Source organism: Verticillium alfalfae, genomic scaffold, assembly GCF_000150825.1.
Source record: "Verticillium alfalfae VaMs.102 supercont1.3 genomic scaffold, whole genome shotgun sequence".
NCBI lineage: Eukaryota > Fungi > Ascomycota > Sordariomycetes > Glomerellales > Plectosphaerellaceae > Verticillium > Verticillium alfalfae.
Genome location: NW_003315036.1, coordinates 603,219 through 626,323, shown reverse-complemented (window position 1 = coordinate 626,323; position 23,105 = coordinate 603,219). Strand labels below are relative to the sequence as shown.

General features: G+C 54.7%; 10 protein-coding genes and 1 non-coding gene across 11 annotated transcripts; 8 read left to right on the top strand and 3 right to left on the bottom strand.

Annotated features, from left to right (window-relative positions):
• Positions 1-1,632: 1,632 nt before the first annotated feature.
• On the top strand, positions 1,633-4,849 carry VDBG_02701 (hydantoinase; the record flags this gene model as incomplete). Its single annotated transcript, XM_003006516.1, has 3 exons — positions 1,633-1,681; positions 1,791-3,902; positions 4,032-4,849. 3 exons carry the CDS (start codon positions 1,633-1,635, stop codon positions 4,847-4,849), a joined length of 2,979 nt encoding a protein of 992 aa, XP_003006562.1.
• Positions 4,850-5,360: 511 nt separating this feature from the next.
• VDBG_02700 (predicted protein) lies at positions 5,361-6,896 on the bottom strand (the record flags this gene model as incomplete). Its single annotated transcript, XM_003006515.1, has 4 exons — positions 5,361-5,392; positions 5,443-6,088; positions 6,165-6,430; positions 6,515-6,896. The coding sequence occupies 4 exons, from the start codon at positions 6,894-6,896 to the stop codon at positions 5,361-5,363; spliced, it is 1,326 nt and encodes a 441-aa protein (XP_003006561.1).
• Positions 6,897-7,454: 558 nt separating this feature from the next.
• On the top strand, positions 7,455-8,000 carry VDBG_02699 (bifunctional deaminase-reductase domain-containing protein; the record flags this gene model as incomplete). Its single annotated transcript, XM_003006514.1, has 1 exon — positions 7,455-8,000. The coding sequence occupies one exon, from the start codon at positions 7,455-7,457 to the stop codon at positions 7,998-8,000; it is 546 nt and encodes a 181-aa protein (XP_003006560.1).
• Positions 8,001-8,346: 346 nt separating this feature from the next.
• On the bottom strand, positions 8,347-8,432 carry VDBG_15048. Its single transcript has one exon. It is a non-coding gene; the product is annotated as a tRNA-Asn (tRNA).
• Positions 8,433-8,822: 390 nt separating this feature from the next.
• On the bottom strand, positions 8,823-9,927 carry VDBG_02698 (conserved hypothetical protein; the record flags this gene model as incomplete). The annotated part of the gene is made up of 3 exons (XM_003006513.1): positions 8,823-9,080; positions 9,140-9,324; positions 9,414-9,927. 3 exons carry the CDS (start codon positions 9,925-9,927, stop codon positions 8,823-8,825), a joined length of 957 nt encoding a protein of 318 aa, XP_003006559.1.
• Positions 9,928-10,413: 486 nt separating this feature from the next.
• Positions 10,414-11,099, top strand: VDBG_02697 (acyl-CoA synthetases /AMP-acid ligases II; the record flags this gene model as incomplete). The annotated part of the gene is made up of 3 exons (XM_003006512.1): positions 10,414-10,876; positions 10,913-10,931; positions 11,051-11,099. 3 exons carry the CDS (start codon positions 10,414-10,416, stop codon positions 11,097-11,099), a joined length of 531 nt encoding a protein of 176 aa, XP_003006558.1.
• Positions 11,100-12,442: 1,343 nt separating this feature from the next.
• On the top strand, positions 12,443-12,865 carry VDBG_02696 (predicted protein; the record flags this gene model as incomplete). The annotated part of the gene is made up of 2 exons (XM_003006511.1): positions 12,443-12,569; positions 12,621-12,865. The coding sequence occupies 2 exons, from the start codon at positions 12,443-12,445 to the stop codon at positions 12,863-12,865; spliced, it is 372 nt and encodes a 123-aa protein (XP_003006557.1).
• A 1,560-nt stretch (positions 12,866-14,425) lies between these two features.
• Positions 14,426-15,604, top strand: VDBG_02695 (GCY; the record flags this gene model as incomplete). The annotated part of the gene is made up of 3 exons (XM_003006510.1): positions 14,426-14,471; positions 14,628-15,165; positions 15,241-15,604. 3 exons carry the CDS (start codon positions 14,426-14,428, stop codon positions 15,602-15,604), a joined length of 948 nt encoding a protein of 315 aa, XP_003006556.1.
• A 794-nt stretch (positions 15,605-16,398) lies between these two features.
• Positions 16,399-17,803, top strand: VDBG_02694 (NADPH dehydrogenase; the record flags this gene model as incomplete). Its single annotated transcript, XM_003006509.1, has 2 exons — positions 16,399-16,737; positions 16,790-17,803. The coding sequence occupies 2 exons, from the start codon at positions 16,399-16,401 to the stop codon at positions 17,801-17,803; spliced, it is 1,353 nt and encodes a 450-aa protein (XP_003006555.1).
• A 544-nt stretch (positions 17,804-18,347) lies between these two features.
• On the top strand, positions 18,348-19,352 carry VDBG_02693 (oxidoreductase domain-containing protein; the record flags this gene model as incomplete). Its single annotated transcript, XM_003006508.1, has 1 exon — positions 18,348-19,352. The coding sequence occupies one exon, from the start codon at positions 18,348-18,350 to the stop codon at positions 19,350-19,352; it is 1,005 nt and encodes a 334-aa protein (XP_003006554.1).
• Positions 19,353-21,953: 2,601 nt separating this feature from the next.
• VDBG_02692 (choline dehydrogenase) lies at positions 21,954-23,087 on the top strand (the record flags this gene model as incomplete). The annotated part of the gene is made up of 1 exon (XM_003006507.1): positions 21,954-23,087. One exon carries the CDS (start codon positions 21,954-21,956, stop codon positions 23,085-23,087), a length of 1,134 nt encoding a protein of 377 aa, XP_003006553.1.
• Positions 23,088-23,105: the final 18 nt, after the last annotated feature.

Below are 23,105 nucleotides of genomic sequence, written 5' to 3'. Positions count from 1 at the left end.
TGGTGGACGGAAAAGCCTATGTGCCATCTCCGCCGATCCCATCCATTGCCGATAATGAGCGCGATCATGAGCATGCGAGCGATAATCATGAGCCAATCGTCTTGAGGTACAGTCAGGCCCAGGGACAAGAGTGAGGCGGCACCCGTCCAGGCTGAAATACACAGGCTGCGACAGTCAGCGTGGATGCCCACCCCAGAGAAAGATGAAGAGTGAGAACTCGCTTGCGATAGAACCCCCAACCCAGGTAGGCCCAGATTCCCCAGTTGCGACGGCTTGGGGGAAGAGGCGCAATGTCGGGATTGATCCATTTATCCGTCTCGTAGCCATGCTCGTGGTCATCGGCGACACGAATCCTCTCGACAATGTTCTTCCACATGACAACGGTCTTGAGTCTCTGAGCGTTTGACTTCCGATGATGTGCAGCCCAGTCGAATCCGAGCGGAAAGAGACACGAAAGATGTCTGTAAAGCTTGTTGGGCTATATCACTTTTTGAAGACGAGGGGGCTCGGTGTGGCCACCTCTGATGATGGCATGCAGCTCTAGATCGACTCAACTTGATCCCGAGGGAGGGGTTGCCGGAAGCCTTATATGAAGAGGGTATAGCACTGCGTCGCCAGAAGGTCGTGGGGGTTCCCAGGGTAGCAATATGATGCACAGGATTTATTGGCTGGAGCATGTCTATCGCGCAGGAAGGTGAGGGTGTGCTTGGCAGAGTTTGACTCGTCTGGGCTCCCCGCAACTGCACCATCAATCCGGGGTGGTGAGGATAGTCAGTTGCTGTCGAGACCCTGCTGATGAGTGGCAGTTAAAGAGAGGACTAGGAAAAGATCAGCGAGCCGCACGTAGCGAGATCGTTAGAGCTGCTGAAGATTCCATGTCCGATCATGGCTGGACGACCGTGGCCGGTGGAGGCCAGTGGGCCTATTTTTCGCATGGCTAGGGTGATCCTGCAAACTGGCGACGGGTTATCGTTTGGCTGGACTGGTTCTTCCTCAAAATCATTTGCGGCAGCAACAAGGGGGTGGATTGCGGGATTCCTGATCGCTCGTCGCTTTTTCTCTGTGATGGCTCGAGGTGCTCGGAGAGTAGATCGATTCTGGAAATTGATCACCCCACCTGAACGGAGTGCGATGGAGCTAAGATAGCATAGATAGTGACGTATCATCTTAGAGGGATGCATGCTCGGCGTTCAGGCGCGGAACTACGTACCGATGTCGGGGTCTGTCGGATCCAATGCTCGGGGCCGGACACTGACAACGAAAAACCCCACCATGACCTACCTGGGTGCCACTTGCCCGTCCGCTATGCTGCCCCTCATTTGCAAATGGCAGCGCAGGTGGAATCAGGGCAGGCACCACAAATATCGGGATCGAAAGCTTGCCAACAAACTCTGGCTTTGGATACAGAGACAAATCTGCATCATATCTTAGTCCAGATATCAGCATCAGTGTGCATCCCATCAACCATTTTTTTGCTCTTTGGCCGCCCTTTCAGCTGGCTCACTCTCCACTCGCCGGCTCGTGCATTATTCGCGCTCGGACATGACGTGGTTGTCGCGTGTTCAATGACCATCACTGCGCAAGCCATACTTATTCTCACAATATCACGCTCACCCTTTTCGCCATTGCATCATGGCTTCCAAATCGGAAGGACCCCTGGTGGTTGGTGTTGATGTAGGCGGTACGTACAAAGCCCAATGTCTTGTTGCAAGTCATCGAGTTCCAAGGGATCGCTTCCCCTGACTACGAAGTCGAGTGCCTGCTGATTGCTACATCACTTACACGGCCAGGCACTAATACCGACTCGGTCCTCCTCGATCTTTCCAGAGCAGGCACCTCTGCTGTCCTTTCATCTCATAAGTCTCCCACGACGACGGACGTTACGGAGGGTGTCGAAGCTACACTCACGACGCTACTCTCCAAGTCCATCGCCTCAGGGGAGGACGCTGGATCGCCCCCCGACCCGACCTCGATTTCCGCTCTGGCAATTGGTACCACGCACTTCCTGAACGCCATTATCCAGCGCGATGCTTCTCTTCTCTCCAAGGTCGCTGTCATTCGCCTCGGTTCCCACGGTTTCGTCAAGGGTGCCCTGCCCTTTGCCGACTGGCCCAGATCTCTTCGAGGCATTATTGAGGGCTACTCTGCCATCGTTCCAGGCGGCGTGAATATCGATGGAAGGCTCATTGCTCCTCTCAACGAGAAGGATCTTCGCCTCGAAGCTCGCAAAATCCATGAGCTCAAGTTGCAGAATGTTGTTGTTGTCGGTATGGGGTCCCCAATGGATACAACTTACCATCAGGAGTCTGAAGCCGGCACTATCATCCTGTCAGAACTCGAGAAGTTGGATACGGACTATGCAAAGTCCACAAATATTGTTCTCTCCCATAGTGTCGCCGGTTCGGGGCTCTTAGCTCGCGAGAACGCCTCTGTTCTGAACGCGGCGATTCTGACGTTTGCGCGCCGTACGGTGTACTCTTTCATGCGTGCCATGAGAAAGGTGGGACTGCAGTGTCCGCTTTACTTAACATCGAATGCTGGTCACCTGCTGCCATTCAGCGAAGCCGTCAGCTTTCCCATTCGCATTTTCTCCTCCGGCGCGACAAACTCCATGCGTGGAGCGGCATTTCTCGCACGGGAAGAGCTTGCTACCATATCAGGCGACAAGGGTTGCGTTGTTGTCGATGTTGGAGGGACCACCAGCGATGTGGGTGCATTGTTGCCCAACGGGTACCCGCGACTGAGCAAAACGTATACCGAACTAGCCGGCGTCAAGATCAACCTTGATATGCCCTCAGTCGAGAGCATCGGCCTAGGTGGTGGCTCCATCATTCGAGAGGTTCGAACCGCGACTTCATCGGTAACAATCACCGTTGGTCCCGACAGCGTTGGTCACGACCTCACGTCTGAAGCTATGTGTTTCGGAGGCTCGGTACCAACAGCTACTGATGTTGCCATCGCTTCATCGCCAAATGAGCTGCTCATAGGTGATCCAGCCCTCGTCAAACTCGACTCCACCGTCGTTGCATGCGCTGCCGATCGCATCAAGAATATCCTTGAAGCCCTCATAGACCGGATCAAGCTCTCACCTGAAGACTGTACAGTTGTCCTAGTTGGGGGCGGAGCCATTTTGTGCCCTCCAACCCTCAAGGGAGTTAATCACATCATACGTTCCGAGCATGCTGGGGTCGCCAACGCCATAGGTGCCGCCTTGGCTAAGATTTATGGGACTGCAGAGGTCATGGTAGATGCTGATGACCTCACCGCAGGCATCGCCCGTGTAATGGATATGGCAGTCGCTAATGCTACAGCCAAGGGTGGTGTCTCTCGTGAGGTCACTGTCCTCAATGAAGAGGTGGAATGGGTGCCGTACGTCGACAACAAGAAGCTCGTGCGGATCGAAGTCGCCTGTTCAGCAGATCACACCCGAGTCTATGCTGAAATGGTGCAGTCACCCATCAAGGATGACGTTCTTCTCGATTCTATGGCCGACGGACCCTCGCCCAAGGGCAAAAAGGCGTCCACCACCGACGACACCTATGAAGGTCTAGACTTGGCCACGTATCGACCAAAGATCACTCCCCAAGGCGAGTGGATTGTGTCGCCTATAGATCTCAAGTTCATCGAAATTGGCTGCTATGTTCTTGGCTGTGGCGGCGGCGGATCCCCGTATGCATCATATTTACATCTTATGGAACTGCTCCGTGAGGGCGAACGCATTATCATCACTCGTATTGAAGATTTGCTGGATGATGCTGTTCTGCCTCCAGTGGCGGCTATTGGTACTCCAGCTGTGGGCCAGGAGCGCATCGCGTCTGACGCCGTCTTCCATGCTCTCCAGAGATTGAGCAAGGAGCAAGGTAACGTCGAATTTACGCATCTGCTAGCTACTGAGATTGGAGGTATGAATGGCCTGGGCACCTTACTATGGGGTTCGAAGAGGTACTGCGGCGTGCCGATTGTTGATGGAGATCTCATGGGTAAGGCCCCTCTCCTACACAGAATGCACTGTATTGACGACGATGGCGTAGGTCGCGCATATCCTAACTTTGAGATGGTCTCCCAATACGTTAATTCGGAGTCTGTCAATGAGCTGCTACCTGTGGTAATTTGCAGCGGCGACGGCCAAGACGCAATTGTGCCGGCCGGGCAAGCAGATGAGACGGCCGCGGGTAAAGAGATCCGCAAGGTATGCGCTAACTTTGGTTTCGCTGCCGGGGCCGCGGGCACGCCACTTTCTGGGGCCAGAATGCGCCGCGACGGCATACCGAATACCTTCTCTCTTGCGTGGCGCCTTGGAAGGGTCGTACGACGCGCGCAGGTCGAATCCCGGATGGGCACTATCACGGACGCGCTTGTTGCGGAGGCTGGCGGCGCGCGGTCCGCGAGGCGCGTGTTTACGGGTAAAATCCGTGGCGTCGAGACGAGAATTACGGAGACCGGCCACTCGCTCGGTGAAGTCGTGATCGAAGGTCTCGGCGAGGACGAAGTCGAGAGTGAGGCTGAACGAGCTCGGGAAGGCGAGGGGTGGAAGGAGGTGCGGGTGCCATTCATGAACGAGAACCTGGCTGTATTAGCCAAGGGAACCGATGGCGCGCAGACGATGCTAGCCACAGTGCCCGATCTGATCATGGTGCTTGATGTCTCAACTGGTGAAGCGATTGGGGTACAAGAGTATAGGTACGGGGTTAAGGTCGTGGTCATGCTCATGGCACCACACCCTATCTGGGCATCGAAGAGGGGGCTCGAGGTGGCAGGACCAAAGGCATTCAACCTGCCGTATGAGTATACTTCAGATTTGGAGTACGCCAAGCCAGCGAGCGTCATCGACGAATTTCGACACAAGTGAGGTCGGCGTCGCATCTGCAAATATTTAGAAATGCTTTGGATATGGTCAGTCCGTCAATTGGCACTAGCCTTAGATTTCAATCAACAAAGCTGCTTTGCGAGCCGTACAAATAAATATGAAAGACTAGTGAGCATGAGTATATAATACCGAACGCCAGCCCCCGCCGGAACGAATACCATCAAACGCCGTTCCTACTACCTCAAACACTCAGATAGGAAGACACTCCCCAGGCCACTTCTGTGCCAGCACCATCCAGCTCCAATCCTCTCCCGCGTCTCTCGCCCTCCACACTCGCTCTTCCACAAATTTCCTCGTCCTTTCGACAGTCACAGTCCTTCTGTGTGCAGCGATGGAAGCCAAGACCTCCCTAACAGCCCGCCTGTCTTCTTCTCCGCGCATTTCGCAGGCCGCAAGGAAGACGGGCCAAAGAAGAAGCTTCGTCTCAGCAGCTGGCGCGCCAGATGCGTAGAGAAGCACGTCATGCGCGCCGTGGAGAGCCGCGGCGTCTGCTTCAGCTTCGGTTCCAGTTTCTGAGACTGCGTGCTGGGATGCATCGTGGCTATTGATGCTGCTGCTAGGGGGGTGCTGCAGACGGTGGAGGTAGAGGAGGGCTGCGGAGCGATAGGATGCGGCTTGGACACGAAATTTGCGGGTCGTCAGGAAGGGGTTGTTGTCTGTGATGGGAGGAGACCAGGCAGTCAGGCGATGGTAGAGGGATGCAGCCCGAAGTTGAATCGAGGTGGACTCGGGGGAGGGATTGACGGAGGGCGTCATGGTTGATGGTCGTTTAATGTTAGAACAAACCGAAACGGAGGACCTGGGGCTAGTGTCTGTGGCATATGAGGTATCCTGAGACGATGGGGACATGGATGCGGCTGAAAATCCAAGCACCGCTTGATCGGTCGCTGATGAATGACTCAGTTGGAGAATTTGCTCGCGCATATCCTCTGCGAGGATGCAAAGCTCCTCAAGCAAAGGCATGAGCGTTGCTGTGTAGCCAAGAAGACGGTCTGCTTTTGCGCAGTCGTTCGTCTCGAGCCAGATGCAGGTCGGAATGCGAGGGCGACGGAGATGGACGAGGGAAACGACAAGGTCTTGACGAGCAAGGGCACGCAGAAGGTAGCGGCTGACGAAAGAAATTTCGCCGTCTATCGAGGTGTGGTGTGATATGAGGGAGGAAACGTTGCCCAGAACCGTCGGTATGGTGGCGTGGTGGCCTGGCTGTGCGAGCGTGACGAGCTGTTCTCCTGGTGAGTACATGGCAATACTTGATAGGCGAGTGCGAATGGGGAATCGCAATGCTACGGTAGCTTACCTCCATGGCACATAGACCTAGAAGCAGAAAGAGAGCTTCCTCGAAGTAAAAGCTCGACGCCTTCATGCTCCTAAGGTTGGCTAGGATCCTTGCTCTTCGATTCAGAACGGGTAGCAAGGATCCCGCCCTGTCGCCGACCTGATACGCATAACCAATGGCCGACAAAGTGTCTGCCACCCGTACTGGGTCGCGTTGGAGTATCAATAATGCGTTGGCGTTCATCTCGCTGACGAATTCTTGTCCGATGAGAAGTTCGGAAGGGTGTCCTTCGAAAGTTAGCCATGCCTCGATTTGAGTGCCTCCCAACTCCGCATGCCGTATGAAAGAGTTCGTTAGAAACAGAGACGTACGCTTGAAGTAAAGTTCAATATTGATCTCATCAGAAGCCGGAACAGCCCCGCGGGGTATAAGCGACAGGAAACCTAAACTTTCGAGGGCTGGCAATGTTATTGTCGCCTTTCCGTTCCGCATTGGCTGTGCGCCTACGGCCGCCTTGTTCGACCCTGAGACTGTGGCCGTCGTGGGCCCTGTTGGCTTTCTGACGTTCCGTGCCGAAGGTGCGGCTGATGCATCTGTTGACGGCACTGGCTTCGCATACCCCTGACAAACATGCCGCCTCCGCGCACACGTCCCGCAAGACGGCCGGAGCTCGTCGCATTTGACCTTCGCGCGGCGGCAATCGAGGCAACCGTTGCGCGATCGCCGCGCAAGCGGCATCGCAGGTGGCGGCATTTCAGGGCATATCCGGTCGATGGGAAAATGCTCAGTACAGCGCCGTGCCGCAGCTCGTTTAGTGCACGTTCCGAGTTGGCGTCGTGCTGGTAGCTGTGGGTAGTGAGTCTTGAACGGAGGAGGGTCGGGAAGCAGGAGTTTGGCGGTCGGGCAAACCGTCGGGGTCAAATACCGACGCCGAGTTTAGCGACAGGGCACTGCAGACATCCGACAGTTCGTTTCCTTGATCCTATTTTTTGGTCAACGGGTTCAGGGGTTCCACGTGCCCCTCAATTCATCAGATCTGGCCTGGGCCGCCCTAGTCTCCTAATTCCCCCTCTTCCATCGCATGCACATCCCTGTCAGTATACCGGATTTACCGGCAGTGACCGATACTGACCGACTCTGAATCACTGACCGAATCTCTGACCGAAGGCAACCTTCAGCCAAGGCCCTCGAGAACAACAAGCTACAGTTTCTGGCAGCGGCAGAAGAGCGTGCACGAAGTTCGTGCGTGCTCTTCTCCTTTTGACAGGGACATACCATTGAAAAACCACAACGGGAGACTTGGGTCGCACGATGCCACGCGTACGGTACAACATTGCCACTACTCTCGATGGCTTCATCGCCTCGCTCGATGGCTCAACTACATGGATTCTTGACGACCCATCCATTGATTTCACAGCCCTTTACAGTGAATTCTCATCTTTCGTCATGGGACGCAAAACATACGAAGCAATGCTTCACCACGGGGAGACATCCGGTGCCAACCCTCTTGCCGATCACCATGTCATCGTCATAAGCAAGACATTGAAGCAAAAAGATCACCCCGATATCGAAATTGTTAGAGATGACTACCTAGATGTGGTCAGAAACCTCAAGTCTGGTCAGGGTAAAGATATCTGGCTCATGGGCGGCGGCCGTCTTGCCAGTGAGTTCCTCGCAGCCGAGCTACTAGACGCTGTTGAGACAGCTGTTATGCCAGCCATTATCGGTAGAGGCAAAAAGATGATATCGCAAGAAACTGAAAAGCAAGAATTTTGGAAGCTCGACCTGCGAAGTGTGGAGAAGAAGGAGTCTGGTATTCTGATGCTGACATACGACATTCTGTACAGTAGAGCGTAGGAACTGGTATGACTTGGACTTTTATTCGCGCCATACCATAATCTCTCATACTGTTATACAGTAAGCCTCCATTTTCCTGTGTCATGACTGATGCCACAGTATTTTACCTAAATTTATGTTTCACTGCTGACTACCGCAATAGAGGTGACCTTATTTATCACTCACTCATGGTCGACCTCGAAGAAAACATTCACATCCATCCGACCGAGAGCGAATGCCTGGGAGAGGCTTTGCTGCCTCACGCCGCCAGATACTGTCTATTTCCATGAAGTCCGAATTAGCCCCGCGTTCAAAAAGCGAAGTCATAAATCATTATTCTCGTCGACGTCATCTACAAAAGAAATAACTCCCCGAGACAGGTTCGAACTGTCGATCTCCCGATTTGCCTGTTGAATAACAGTCGGACGCCTTAACCAACTGGGCCACCAGGGATTGATTGTTGAACGGCCGAATGGTAATGCGTATCATGTATACAAAATGCCGCACTGGTGGAGATGTTATGCCTTCGTGATGCACTTTGGTGGGGCCATTTGGCGTAGTTTTTCGCTGTCCCCCTCGATCATATTGGTTTCGCAAGGATCATCATTCCAAAAAGTGACGAAATCCCGTATGCATCCTGTAGTATAACATGCTTTGGCTTATGCTTATGGCCGTTGAAGTTTAAGGCCTTACCTAGGCCCTGATGAATGCCGTTCAAGGATGCGCCCTCAATCTGTACCGTTCACTGGAAGACCCGAAAGTGGCGCTGGCAAATGTCAGACTCGCCGACACCCACCAATCGTGCGCTGTCTGGAGACCTAAATGGCGCTTCTAACCTCTTCGTCACGTATCGCTGAGCCAAACATTTTTGCGCTGCTCAGCCATGACCCGAAACCTTCTTGGTTCTCTCCCTGTGAGCTTTAGCACCACGTCGTTCGTCCTCTCCTCGCTTCCATGGAGAATCTGAACATCCAACGCTGCCATCATATCAGCGTATCCATCGGGCATGCCCGCCATGGCGAACATATCCTTCCGCTCGCGCGGCGTCTGCTGGTGATGCACGACCCTGCGGCCCAGCACGTCGGAAATAATCGCAGCAATCTGTTTTATTGTTAGCAAAAGTCAGCCTCGCGCTTTAGACGACGAGTGTGATCACCCACGTCGCCGTAGGAAAGCAGCTCCGGCCCCAGAATCAGAAACTCTGCATTGGGCGCTGCCTCCTGCGTCAAGAGCTGATATGCCGAGGCAGAAATGTCCTCGACAGCGACCCATGGAATTCGCCCCTCCCCCGTGGCCGAGTACACCTTGCCCTCGCCCCAAATAGACATGACGTGCGCCCTGTGTTCTACCAAATTCTCTGCCAGCATGTCAGCACCCGCTCGCCCGCCTCACGCAGCTTGCCACCGAGGCAATGCATGTGCTGCCACGACTCACCCTGGAACCAGGTCGGGCGCAGAGCCGCCCACTCAGTTTGGCCCTTGTCACCGAGAGCTTTGAGGTAGGCGTGCACCTTGCCCATTGCCACGCCGCCCTCCTCTGCTTCCAGCGCGCTTGAGCTTAGGAGGACAAATCGCCGGACTCCCTTTTCTCGTGCAATATCGATGAAAGCTGACATGGGGGAGAAACTGTCGAGAATGGGTGGCGCGACGAGGAAGACGGCGCGCGGCGTCGCGGCGAGAGCCTTGGCGTAGGTCGTCTCATCGTGCCAGTCAAACGCGACCCCTGAGATGTTCGTGGCATCGGGTTCTGTGGTGGCACCGCTACGGGACGCTTGGATAGTGGGGATGTCCGATTTAGCCAAGAGCGAGGCGATGCTGCGAGCTACCTTGCCAGTGCCGCCGAGGAGAAGGACTGGGCCTGCACTGAGGGGCATGGCGGCAATAAATCGTTTTGTGATGATGCGTCCGTAAGCCAGGCACATGGCTTCCAGAGAGTAGAGCCCGGCCATCACTTATACAAAAGTCATTCATTGTCTTGGATATCGGGACGTTGCTGCCGGCAGGGTGCTAGTGCGGAGTTAAGCCGCTGTTACTCGGGCGGCGCGGACGGAGGAAAACTGTCCGTGCAGCGGCGCGGTATTGCACCGATGATGGATAATCACGGCTGGTGCACACATGGGACATTGTACGAGGGGCTCGCCCACATCCTGCCACAGACCATGATGCCATATGTCTTCGACGCAGGATACGCAAGAAAATGAATTGCATGTCGACGACCGATCTGTCAACATATTTATCTGTTGATCTTGGTAATATTGATCCTGCCATACTGCCGGAGAACTTTGGCGGTTTCGATTCTTTGTGACACCCAGCCTGGCGAGAAAAGCGTTGTTCATCGCTCGTTTGTAAGCACGGATGCTGACATCGGCCGTAAACCTCATCAATACCGCGCGCTGCACTGGCCAGGCTATGCGGTTGACTGAAAATGACATCGCATGCAGTCGCCACCTCTTTTCTGCTGTTTCGGACTGGTGGTGGTTTTCCTGGCAGCTTTCCGCTACCGCAGCGGGAAAATTTTCTCCTCACAGGCGTTCAGCGCCGCGTGGACTCTGGGTGCGGTTGTTCAAGAAAGGGTGACAGCACTGCTTGGGGTGCCTACCATGTTCAATGCCGAGTTCCGAATACTCGAAGCGAAGAGGCATTGTATCACCACGCTGCGGACGGGTCTGGCCGCTGGGTCTCCCGTTCCACCGTCCCTGTTCAGGAGTATGAAAAGGGAGAGGGGTTTTATGGGTATGCTGATCAGCTGTGGCATGACGGAAAACAGCCCTGTCACCTTCATCATGTCGTTGGACGATAGCGAGGAGACCATGTCGACCACCATAGGCAGGGTTCTGCCACATACGCGGACTAAGGTCGTCGATCCCGAGGGCAACACTGCTCTGGTCGGACAGAAAGGTGAGTTCACGACACTGACCTCAGGTCAGATCCTAGAGACGCTTGATTTGCAATCGTGTGCGTGGGGAACCGATAGCGAGTCATTCATCTCAAACACAGAATGGACCCTAATAATGTGCTATCATGTGCCTATCCGTTGAAGAACGTATTACTAAAGTGAAACCATGGCTTTAGTTCCACTGGCGGAAGCAGCTTGAAGAAGGGCTGGTGCGCCGACGGTTGAATCTCTTCAGCCAACACAGCCAAATCCAACAGTTAAACAGTGCGCTCGGTCAGCATCAGAAACGTGACCAAATAAGAACATTCAGCGGCCAAGGGAGCTGGCCTGAGGATGTAGCTCTCGGATAAGCCTTACAACTAGGAATGTACATTGTCAGCCGTTTTGCAGGAGCAAGTGCAAGAGCTGCCTCAAATCCCGAAAGGCATTTCTTGGATGGCACAATTCCCAGGCTTCTTGTTATCGGTATACAACAGGCTGTTAGACTAGTAATATATGGCTTACTTCCGGCCGTAGCCAATGGCTCATACATCCCACATACAATCCTTGCGTGGATGTAAATAGCCCTTGTGCCAAGCACTAGGACCCCTGATTTTCTGCTGCAGCCGACTTTGACCATGTATCACGCTAGCGACAACAACAACAACGGGCAAAACTGTATGCAGGAAAATGTGCGGTCTTGGCAGCATACCTGCACTAGACAGTTTCTCGGGTGTCTGGCTATCAGAATTCATGAAAGAGCATGTATTTCTCAATAATTCGCTCTAGACATAGCAAGAGTCTGCACCAATCAAAACTTAGCAGTTGAACATGGAGTGTCGCTAGACCATGTAGCTCAATTTCAATGCAACGCTGAATTTTGGGGGTTTTGGCTCTGTGTCTTCTTTATCGAGCATGTGCAGAGTGTAAATTATCAAAGTTTCAGTCCAATCGGCCCATGCGCTGGTTTGGTCGACATTGCAGACTACGCAGCTGCACGGTACTTTTGTAAATACTACCTTCCCCAACCGACTGTGCCAGGGCGATGTTACATAAGGTTCGTACTGAAATCACCCAGGACTCCACTCACGCCGTGTAGGATGAACACACTTTAGAAGGACGGTGATGGTACTCGAGAACGCCGCTCCCGTGCAGGTCACTCAACCAATGGCATTAGCTGTAGTCGCGCCGATTAACGACTTGTATAATGCAAAAGTACCCGAGTTAAAGTACTTCGATCCATTTGGTCCCTGTCATGGAGCATGCCGGCTGTGCCGAGAGGCCGCGACTTCAATAGCCCTTTCCCGGACTCTGCACAGTTCTTCCGCACGCGTGGCTAGATTTTATCCTGAAAGAAACTCTGACGAGGCTATCGGACGAATTCTTCTTAGCCATACAGCTTTTCACGTATCACGTCTCCAACTCAGTCGGGGCCCCATGTTGAGAGCTTGTATAAAAGCTAGGTCAGAGCCCGTGTCCTTTCACTCAATTTCTTCTTCATCAGCATCCATCATCAGATCCTCTCAGCTCTCCTCCTCACCCAAATTCCTCTACACACTCACCAGCGTTGTTGCTTCCCAGAGGCCATCATGTTCTCTTCGATCACCCAAGCCCCCATGCTCGCCCTCGGGACCGCTCTTAGCGTGCTCCTTGTGCCCGCCATGGCCCTCGATCTCGCGCTCTGCTACGATCGGGACTACCGTGGAGGCTGCGCCTGTAAGGAACTCTCTTCACATTGAGATATAACCGGAGGCTGCTAACGCCTAGGTCTGCAGAACAAGTGGCCCATGCCGGTCAACTCTTGCTTCAGCAACCGTGGCGGCAGTAACTGGAGCGGTTTCACCAATGATGCTGTAACCAGCTTCCGCATCAGCGGTGGCTGCTGCCGCTTCTACAAAGACGCCGACTGCCAAGGTGGTCCGATGTTCACCGAGTGTAACATTGACGTCCCCAGCATCCACGACCGATATGGTCAGTTCAACGACCAGCTGAGCAGCGTTTTCTGCTACTAGATAGGGGTTATCGAACTCCTGCAAAGGGCAGTGGCATGTGGCAGGGTACCTAAAACCTGCACTCGCAGATGACTGGGGCAGACTTTTCGGAGTTCACCATGTCTGGAGGTGTTCGGTTGAATCTTGATCCTGCGTTCCCATGCAGATGCTCTTGGTATTAATATCATCGGCCGAGTAAATAGGGTTTTAAATAGTTCCGCAGTATATACTAAAGGGCTTCGACTCGGTCAAACATATAAAAACAGCTGGGTGGCATTTATGGAGATTCCAGGCTCCCAGAAGTCGTATCTTATTGTTGTGCTTGGTGAACACGTACTCACCCAATCGAGAAAGTGCCTGGAAGTTCTCGGTGGTCTCCAAGTTATGATATCACTGATGTATGTGGTGTTGAAGTCTTTATTGTCCTTTATGACAGCCGCGCATCCGTCCCATGGTAAATGAACAATTTTCAAGGGCTAACAGGCCTCTTTGTGACCTGTTCACGAGACATGGCATATTCTTGGCATAGACAGTCTCAATCTTCGCAATTACTTCTTGGGTTGACTGTTTTCCGGGTTACTGTCTTGAGATGGCGCTAGCTTACGCGCGAGCTTACGCACGCACGGAGTCAATTAGTCGGCAAGTATAAAAATAGAGTCGGTAAAAGCGACGAATACCTAAGACTAGGCGAGCCACTTGAGATTCAGAGACGTGTCGCCGACTCAGGGCTTTATAGTGAAAACTTAGTAGGACTTCGTTTGAGTCGATCTGTTTCAACCTCGCTTGTTGAAGCGGCGTACTTTGCGAAGACGGCATGCTCGATTCTTTCGACTACTACATATGCCAAGTCATTGTCTGAGTCATTGGGACTTTCGTATCTCATCAAGAGGGACAATTTCGGTGTGAGAAGATGTTATTCATCAGACACAAGAGTCAGCGCATGAATCAAGTAAATAAATCAATTCTCCTATAGTCGATTGGACTGCTCTTGGTGGTAGGTGGGCGAGGTGCTGGATCCTTTACTGATCCGGGCGTCAAATCTGCTGTGGGGTTGCCTTCTCGTACCATACTTGTCGTTCGTGGGCGATGCACCCCATTTCGTATGCTTTCTCGGAGAGTTGGAGAGAACATCTGTACCTACGTCGTTTTCTTGAGCCTTGAAAGGCGAGGCTTGATAACGAAAAGACATCACCCCCTACCTTGATCACTCCGCCGAAGTATCCTGACCAGCATCATTTACCAAGAAGTAGACATTTGCCCTTCACCGAAGGCGCACCCTGCACCATCATGATGATAAAGCAGCAACATCCCGCCTACCTCAGGTTCGGGCGGGGTAGCCAGATAAGCGGGTCATGCCGTCACCCTCCGCGTATGGGACGTCGTGAGGCAGGGCGCTGAGTATAGCGGCCACGTCATGCTACAGACCTTACCTCACCATCACATTATAAGAGGCTAATTCAATCACTCGAGAAAACATCAAGAGCCTGGGAAAATTTCCCTCTGTTAAATCGCTGCGCAATCTGGCAGCCTCCATCGACTCCTCAGTGATTTCTGCTTCGCTTTAGAAATCAGAAACTCAACATGGCCTCGCCATCAGTTTGTACCAAGACATTTGAACTGAATAATGGTGCGCCACAAAAAGTAGAACATGAAGGGTTTCCGAAACTGACGATCAAATTGAACCATAGGCTTGCGTATGCCAGCAGTGGGCTTGGGAACTTGGCAAGGTAGGCTGATCACCCACCACCATGCGGTCCCCGAGACAGCGCTCATCCCATGACAGGCAGCCCCGGAACAGACGACGATAAGGCTCTTGAAAATTCCATCATCCACGCCCTGAAGAGCGGCTACCGCCTCCTCGACACGGCCCAAGCCTACGGTGTCGAGCATATCGTCGGCCGCGCCGTCCGCGAGAGCGGCATCCCGCGCGAGGAAATCACCGTCGTGACCAAGTTCTGGGGCGAGTGGCACCATGATCCCGCCGAGGCGCTGCGCATTTCGCTCGAGAGCTTGGGACTCGACTACGTCGACGTCCTGCTGATGCACTGGCCGTGGGCGACGACGCCGAAGCCCGAGAAAGCCGTCCTGCGACCGCATGAGGACCCGCGCTTCGAGGATACCTGGAAGAGAATGGAAAAACTGGTCGGGCCCACGTGCAAGTCCATCGGCGTCAGCAACTTTTCGCAGAAGACGCTTGACCGGCTGCTGGAGAAGGCCAGCATTGTGCCTGCCGTGAATCAGGTTGAGCTTCACGCATTGAACCCGTGCCTCAAGCTGGTACCGTACTGTCAAGAGAAGGGCATCCACGTGATGAGCTGGTCGTAAGCTTCGCTACCCTTGACCCGTCATGCCGGATGGGAGAGTTTACCCGACCTTGATTGCTGACGTAGTTGTAGGACACTTGGAGGGTCCCGCGCTGGTGAGGAGAACCAAATTCTCCATCATGAGACGTTCACCAAGATTGCCGATGCACACGGCTGCTCGGCCGGCGTGGTGTCCTTGTCGTGGGCTGTCCAGCGCGGCATCACGGTCATCCCCAAGAGCAGCTCGGAAAAGCGCATCGCGGAGAACATCAAGCTTGTGACACTGAGCGACGAGGAGATCGATACCATCAACAAAGCCCAGGACACCATCAAGAAATATCGCATCGCTGAGGGCATCCAGCGCCTAAAGGGTGAGGTGGATGGGAAGCTCGCCCTCAGCGGGTGGACCATGGAGGACTTTGGGTGGGAAAATGCTAAGGGCAATTGGTTGACCTGAGTGGGACGGTGTAGGTCAAATTGCGTGCTGGGTCGATTTCCGAGGCTCAAGGACTGACGTAGGGATAGCAACAGGACTCCAGATTGTGAGGTTCCATTATAGCGTCAATCCCAAGCTGGACTAAAGATAGTGGAGGAACAAAAAATTGCGCTACGAACTCTCTGTTCAGATTTGTTATGAAATCATGTTTATCTTCTCCTACGTTTGACCGAGCGAAAGCGTGCTTGGTAATTGGAGCCGACGCGGAATCTGAATTCCATGACCTGACCCAGCGGACAATCCCGTCTGGGATCGACCGAGCCAGTTTGCCGGATCCGGACTTTCTTGATTAGGAAATAGATTCGCCCAAAAGGTAGGCAATTGGAGTCGCTCAACGCGGGATCAATAACGTCATAGCAGTGTATGTTGCCCTGTCAAGCCTGTCTACACGATTCCAACACGGCCCCCACCTCCTCAAAATCTGTTTCGACGACCGTCGTCAAGCAACGATGAGCCGTGTGGCGAATGTGGATTGATATGAATGAGCTTGTTAATCCCATTCATGTTGCAAGGCTTACCAAGCGCCCTTCTCGATTGCCTCCTGTGCAGTGGCTCTGCTTCTCAGACTGTCTTGACCTGAAATCATTAGCAGGTCCCAAATGCGGGGGGCTACTTAAACTGCCGAGGCCCAGTCCAACATATCCCTGGAATGGTTCTTATTCTTAAAGACAACCCCGCGAATCAAGCAGCTAGACGTGAAGAACCGTGTCCCATTTTCTTGAACTTTCCCCAATCCCGGAACAACAGATAGCATCATGACGGCAGACAACAAGGTCTCGGCCCCAGGCTACGAGGGCATCCCGCCATCTCGGTCGAGGACACCAGCTCTCGTTGAGCGCAAGAAGATTCCTGCTAGCCTCGAAAACACCCCCGCTAAAGGCGTCCCCTTCTTCACCCCCGAACAGTCGCCGCCTGCCGGCACCGCGCTCAAGGCCGCCAACGGCGAGATCCCCAAGCTTTTCACACCGCTCAAGATCCGTGGCGTCGAGCTGCCGAACCGCATCTGGTTGAGCCCGATGTGCCAGTACAGCGCGCACGAGGGCTTTCACACCCTTTGGCACACTACCCACTACGGCGGAATCGTCCAGCGAGGCGTAAGTTTCGAGCACTGCTCATTCTCGCGAACCCAACTGACACCTTCTGCAGCCTGGATTCAGCATGATTGAGGCTACTGCCGTCCAGGCAAATGGCCGCATCACCCCGGAGGACTCGGGCATCTGGCTAGACGCTCACGTCGACAAGCTCAAGGAGCACGTTGACTTTGCCCACAGTCAGAACCAGCTTATTTCGATTCAGCTCGGGCACGCTGGCCGCAAAGCTTCGACCGTCGCCCCGTGGCTCCCGCAGGCCATCGCGACCGAGGACGTCAATGGCTGGCCCAACGACGTCGTCGGGCCGTCCGATGTCCCCTTCGGCAAGGACTTCCCCACGCCGCGGGCGCTGACTCTCGACGAGATCGCCGAGGTCAAGAGGGACTTTGCCGCCGCCGTCAAGCGGGCGCTGCACGCCGGTTTCGACATAATCGAGCTGCACTTTGCCCACGGCTACCTTGTCTCGAGCTTCCTGTCGCCGACGAGCAACAAGCGCACGGATAAGTACGGCGGCAGCTTTGAGAACCGCACGCGCCTGGCGCTCGAGCTCGTCGAGGAGACGCGCGCCATTCTGCCCGAGGGCACGCCGTTGGCTGTGCGCTTCAGCGCGACCGAGTGGCTGGACACGAACCCCGAGTTCGAGGGCGAGAGCTGGACGATCAAGGAGAGCATCGAGTTCGCCAAGCTGTTGGCTGATCGGGGCGTCGACATTCTCGACATTTCTAGCGGTGGCAACAACGCGGCGCAGAAGGTCAAGGGCGGGCCGGGATACCAGGCTGGCTTCGCCAAGGCGATCAAGAAAGCGGTCGGCGACAAAGCATTTGTGAGCACCGTCGGCAGCATCAAGACGGGTACGCTCGCGGAGGAGCTCATCTCGGGAGGCAAGGATGAGGACGACACGCCGCTGGACCTCGTCGCCGTGGGCAGGATGTTCCAGAAGAATCCGGGCCTTGTCTGGGCATGGGCCGACGAGCTTGAGACGTCGATCCAGGTGGCGCACCAGATCGGCTGGGGATTTGGTGGAAGGGCAGCCGTCAAGAAGGAGTCGGCCAAGATTAACATCCCGTAAGTCCGGAGATGGTTCCTGATCTTGAGAACATAGATTTGTATTGTTATACTGGGCTAAACATAGAACCGGCGTTTTGTACAGTAGCCAGAAGGCATCAAGACTTTAGATGATGGATTTGCTCGAGGGAAAGTGTGTCAACATGATGGAACGAATATGACTGAACCTGTATGTAGAGTCTCTTGACAGTGAACAGGGCACAAATTGATCAGGTACATTCGGAGATGTCTCCATCAGCCCTCAATTCTTCCGTCGGTTGCCGCCGGAGTGCGAAACCTGAGTTACAAATCAATCTTATCGATGGTGCGAATGAGACGAATCCATCGTGAAAAAAAGCCAACAAGCCATTTTGGCTTACCCCGCATTGGCGTCTGACGATATCAAATGGACTCCCCGATGCTTTTTCCCAGTCTCCCCTTTCTCTTGTCCCTATTCTGGTCACTGATCCAACCCCATATAAATTCTCTGTCAATTTGCGGCTCTTCTGCACCTCGCCTTGTCCACAACCCCAATATTCTGAACATAAGGGCACGAAGTGTTTCTCACCATGCTTCGTTGGGGAATTATCGGAACAGGCTTCATTAGTCACACCGTGGCCAAAGCGATTGAGAACAGCCCGGGCTCAACCATCCAAGCCATCTTCGGCAGGAATCCAGACAACCTACGCGCCTTCGCAGACAAGTACAATGTCGCCTCGCGTTACGATACTCTAGAATCTATCCTCGACGACGACAAGGTCGATGTCGTTTACATAGGCCTCGCCTCTCATGTTCACGCCGAGGCCATCATTGCGGCCGCCAAGCGTGGCAAGGCCATCCTCTCGGAAAAGCCCTTGACCACAACCCTCGCTGATGCAAAGAGCAGCCTCGCTGCCGTGCGTGACGCCAACGTCTTCATGCTTGAGGGCCTTATGTATCTCTGCCATCCCTTTATGGAAAAGGTCGTCGAGATCGTCAAGTCGGGCGAGCTGGGCCGCATTCGAGCCATCAACGGCCACTACGCAGCCCAGATCTGGGACAGAGCCAACCCGCTCGGCAAGGGCACCATCTACAACCTCGGCTGCTACCCTGTCTCTCTGCTCCATCTCATCGTGCAGACTGCATTCGGCTCCGACGCTATTCGATCCAGGAAGCTTCAGGCCGCGGGCAATGTCTCGCACGACGGTGGCGTCGCGCACGGCAGGGACGCCGCGCTCATGCTGCGCCTTGACAACGGCCTCCTGGCGACCATCCAGTCGACTGACAGCTACGGCAAGGACACCGGGTTTGTTGTTCAGGGCGACAAGGCGGTCATGAGATTCAAGACGAACCCCTGGCTGCCTGTTGCCGGCGATAATGTCTTGACGATAGAGACGTACCAGACGGGCGAGACCAGGGAGGTTGTTGTTACGGCTTCCGAAGACGCATTTGCATGCCAGGTCAAGAAGGTAGAGGAAGCTTTGGCAGCTGGGCACAAGGAGGTAAAGCGCCCTGCCGCAAGCTTATCGGATTCATTGGAAATAATGGAGCTTCTGATCGAGTGGGAGGAGAAGATTTTGGGACAGTCGTCATAGGCAGAGTATAAGCAAAAGATGTCGTCAAGAAGTGTGTGAGGATTCAACGGTTTGCTCCTTTGTGTTTACGATGAGAGGAACAATGATATTATCGGAATTTGGAATACCCATTCGCGCTATATTATATCCCATCTGTATGACCGATATGAGCGATGTTGTTGTTCAAAAACGCCATACTAATATGTGAAGATCGCGCGATCTCGACAGGTGCCGCCTTATTCCTCTTGTCAACAATAGCCTCAAACTGCAGCTGCAATAGAGCAGCCATCTCCTGATTGAACTTTCAGATAAAGACCTTGTGCTCGACCAGGGGACCCAGCTCAATAGCTCAAGTCATTGGACTCGGGAAGACGTAACCACGTCCAGATGAGGGATAAAACGCTGGTGCCAGACCGAAAAAGCCGGCCTAGCATCCCGGTACCACGCTTGAACGATCATCTGCGGAATGGGCGCCTTCTTGATGAAGTGATGAAGCCCCACGCAGGATGGACAGCCTTGGTACGAATCTATGTCGACGAGGTCACAGTGACGATGGTGTAGCAAGCAGGTCTAATCTACGGAGATGAGAGTAAGTACAAAGTTTCTTAAACGATCACGCAACCGCATACAACTTACGCCAAGCCGAAAGTCGAAAAACATGAATCATCGAATCAAACAAGTCAATCCACTACGCATCCTCTCAGCTCGATTGGACAGCTGCCGTAAGGCACTTGCGACCGTGAGAGGCCTGCCACCGAGCCCTACTAGAGCCGACCGTAACACATCCATAGCAGATTTATCCTGATCGCACACCATAGTCAAATATCGGTCGTAGCTATGATTGGAGTCGACGACAAATTGCGGATTGCTCCCGTCACCGGAGACTTCTGACGGTCCTTCTTCAAAAGGCTCCGACCACCAAGGATCATTGACACAATCTGAGAATGTGTGCTGAGAAAACGAGGCAAGGACGAGCTCATCATCCACCGTCGAGTTTCCAATCTCCCATGATCAGGCATTTGCATATGTTAGTTACTGATCGCTGAGAGTTGTCAGGGCCATCGGATGCTTTCTCAATTCCCAAGCCAGGGAGCCAAAGGTAGCCAAGGGGAAGTAGCATTTCCATGCTAGAATGGCGACGACCAGCGGCTCAGTGAAAACCACGAGTGTCTTCAGCAGGTGTGGCAAGGGTTCTATGCACTCAATATAAGAGGCGAATTAAAACCAAAAGGTGCGGTCTGGTGGTTGCGATCTTCAAGGATAGACACCGGTTGCCGAGAACACTTTCAACGGACGTCCCCGTATCAATATGTTGCCGCTATACCAGTCATCAATACACTAGCCTTGTTTGACACTGCCATTCGATCCTCATCAAGCTCGCAAGCAGCCCGAAGCAACGTAGTACTTTGGTTTCGTGACCCTGGGTTGTGGTGGATCCTGGGGATCTATCTACCTTGCCCGCTCCATGTCAAGGCGGGTGTTGTCTCACACCATTCAAGGCTGGTGTCTTGCAACATTCGGCTATTTGGCAGGCAAGACCTGCAGGAACTCATTCGTGTGCTGGGCGTGGCATTTACGAGTTGCGGTGGCATTTGGTGGCACATACATCCGAAATCGCCAGCCTCAACAGGACGCAAGGCAGTTTTCGAGTGCGTCGAAGGACCATGGTCTACCCTCTTCTCGTGTTGACGTGATGATCGTCTTCCTTTCGGCCCAGCAGGCAATCGCCCCAAACTGACAGAACATGTTGAGTCGAAGGCCACTCGTCGAACAATGCGAACGCAAGGATGATTCTTTGATTTCTTTTGTTCCGTTCGAGCTAGGCCTGGCCAGAACGAGTTATCAGCCCCGAGTCAATGTCAAGATACACTGGCGACGGGGATCATCTGCCAGCCTGCAAAGGCCAACAAGGACCACATTGACGATGCGGTAGATATCCGCAAGAGGAAAGATAAATCAGGACAAAGTTCGAGCATCTGCGGCATCCACCTGTAATTCGCCGCCAGGGCTTCGCTCAAATGCCGCCCGCAAACCCTGTTCTGGCTCGCTCCTCGCCGCCATGCCTGATCCAGCCAACGCCTGGCGAGCCCGGGCCTGCAGCGGCTGACGGTGAGAGACGATCTGATCGCCACTAGCCACGGCCGCTAAGAAGACGCCATACCCGTCCTGTGTGGTCGGTCCAACAGCTTGACCCGTTCTGGTCATTTTCTTTCACCTGGCCGCGGCCCGCAAGGTTCTGGCCTGAGAAACAAAGAGCGGCGGTCTCTGTTGGCGGGTAGTCAGGAACACAGGATCGAACCACATGGGGAGGCTCGAGCCTTCGTGTTCGCCCAGATATGCCAAGGTTAGGCTGCTCAGCTTGATCTACCAGTCGACCCGGCCGGTCAATCAGTAGCCCGTGTTGTCATTGGGGTCCATGCAGGTCAAACTACTCAGCCCAGATCCGACGCGGGAAGAAGTAAGTCTATCGATGCCGGCAAGCTGCATGAGCCATCTGCCGCTCCTGGACAGCAGAGGTATAAGTGTGGTCATACATCCGCTACTGGCCTCTCCCTCCCTCTCCCTCTGACGATCCTGGTCCACGTCCTTGTCCATCCCCTTTTGCATACGGCCTACGTTACTATGCGTCTCTCACTCATTCCTGCGCTGTTTGGCGTCCTCGCCGCCGCTGTGCCTACCGAGGAGCAGGCGGCATCGCACCGCGAGGACAAGCGCCAGCTCGGCTCTCTCTTGGGCATTTTCAACCGCGATGCGACCTTTGACTACGTCATCATCGGCGGCGGCACAGCAGGCCTGACACTGGCGAACCGGCTCAGCGCCAACCGCGACATCACCGTGGCCGTCGTCGAGGCCGGCTCGTTCTACCAGATCACCAACCCGGCGCTCGGCCAGACGCCGGCCGGCGACACCATCTTCGCGGGCTCGAGCCCCTCGGACACGAACCCGCTCGTCGACTGGAACTTTGTCACGGAGCCGCAGGCCGGGGCCGGCAACCGCAAGATCCACTACGCCCGCGGCAAGTGTCTCGGCGGCAGCTCGGCGCGCAACTTCATGGTCTACCAGCGCGGCACCAAGCAGTCGTACCAGAAGTGGGCCGACGCCGTGGGCGACGACAGCTACACGTGGGACGCGCTGCAGCCGCACTTTCGGCGGTCGGCGCGGCTGACGGCGCCGGCGGCATCGCGCTTCGCCAACGCGTCGGCCGAGTATGACGCCGCCGCCTTCTCGCCGGCCGGCGGGCCGCTGCAGGTGTCGTACGCCAACTACGCGCAGCCCTTCAGCACGTGGCTCGAGCCGGCGCTCAACGAGATTGGCGTCGCCGACGCCGACGACTTCAACTCGGGGCGCGCTCCTGGGCGCGCAGTACTGCGCCAGCACCATCGACCCCAAGACGCAGACGCGCGACTCGTCGCAGACGTCGTTCCTGCGCGACGCCCAAGGGCCGGTCGAACCTCAAGGTCTACACGGCGACGCTGGCGCGCAAGATTGTCTTTGACGGCGCCAAGCGCGCCACGGGCGTCGTCGTCTCGTCGGCCCTCGCCCTCGGCCAGTACACGCTCAGGGCGCGCCAGGAGGTCATCCTGTCGGCGGGCGCCTTCCAGTCGCCGCAGCTGCTCATGGTCTCGGGCGTGGGCCCGCGCGCGCAGCTGTCCAGGTTCGGCATCCCCGTCGTCGCCGACCGGCCGGGCGTCGGGCAGACGATGGAGGACCACGTCTTCTTCGGGCCGACGCACCGTGTCAACGTGCAGACGCTGACGCGCATCGCCAACGACC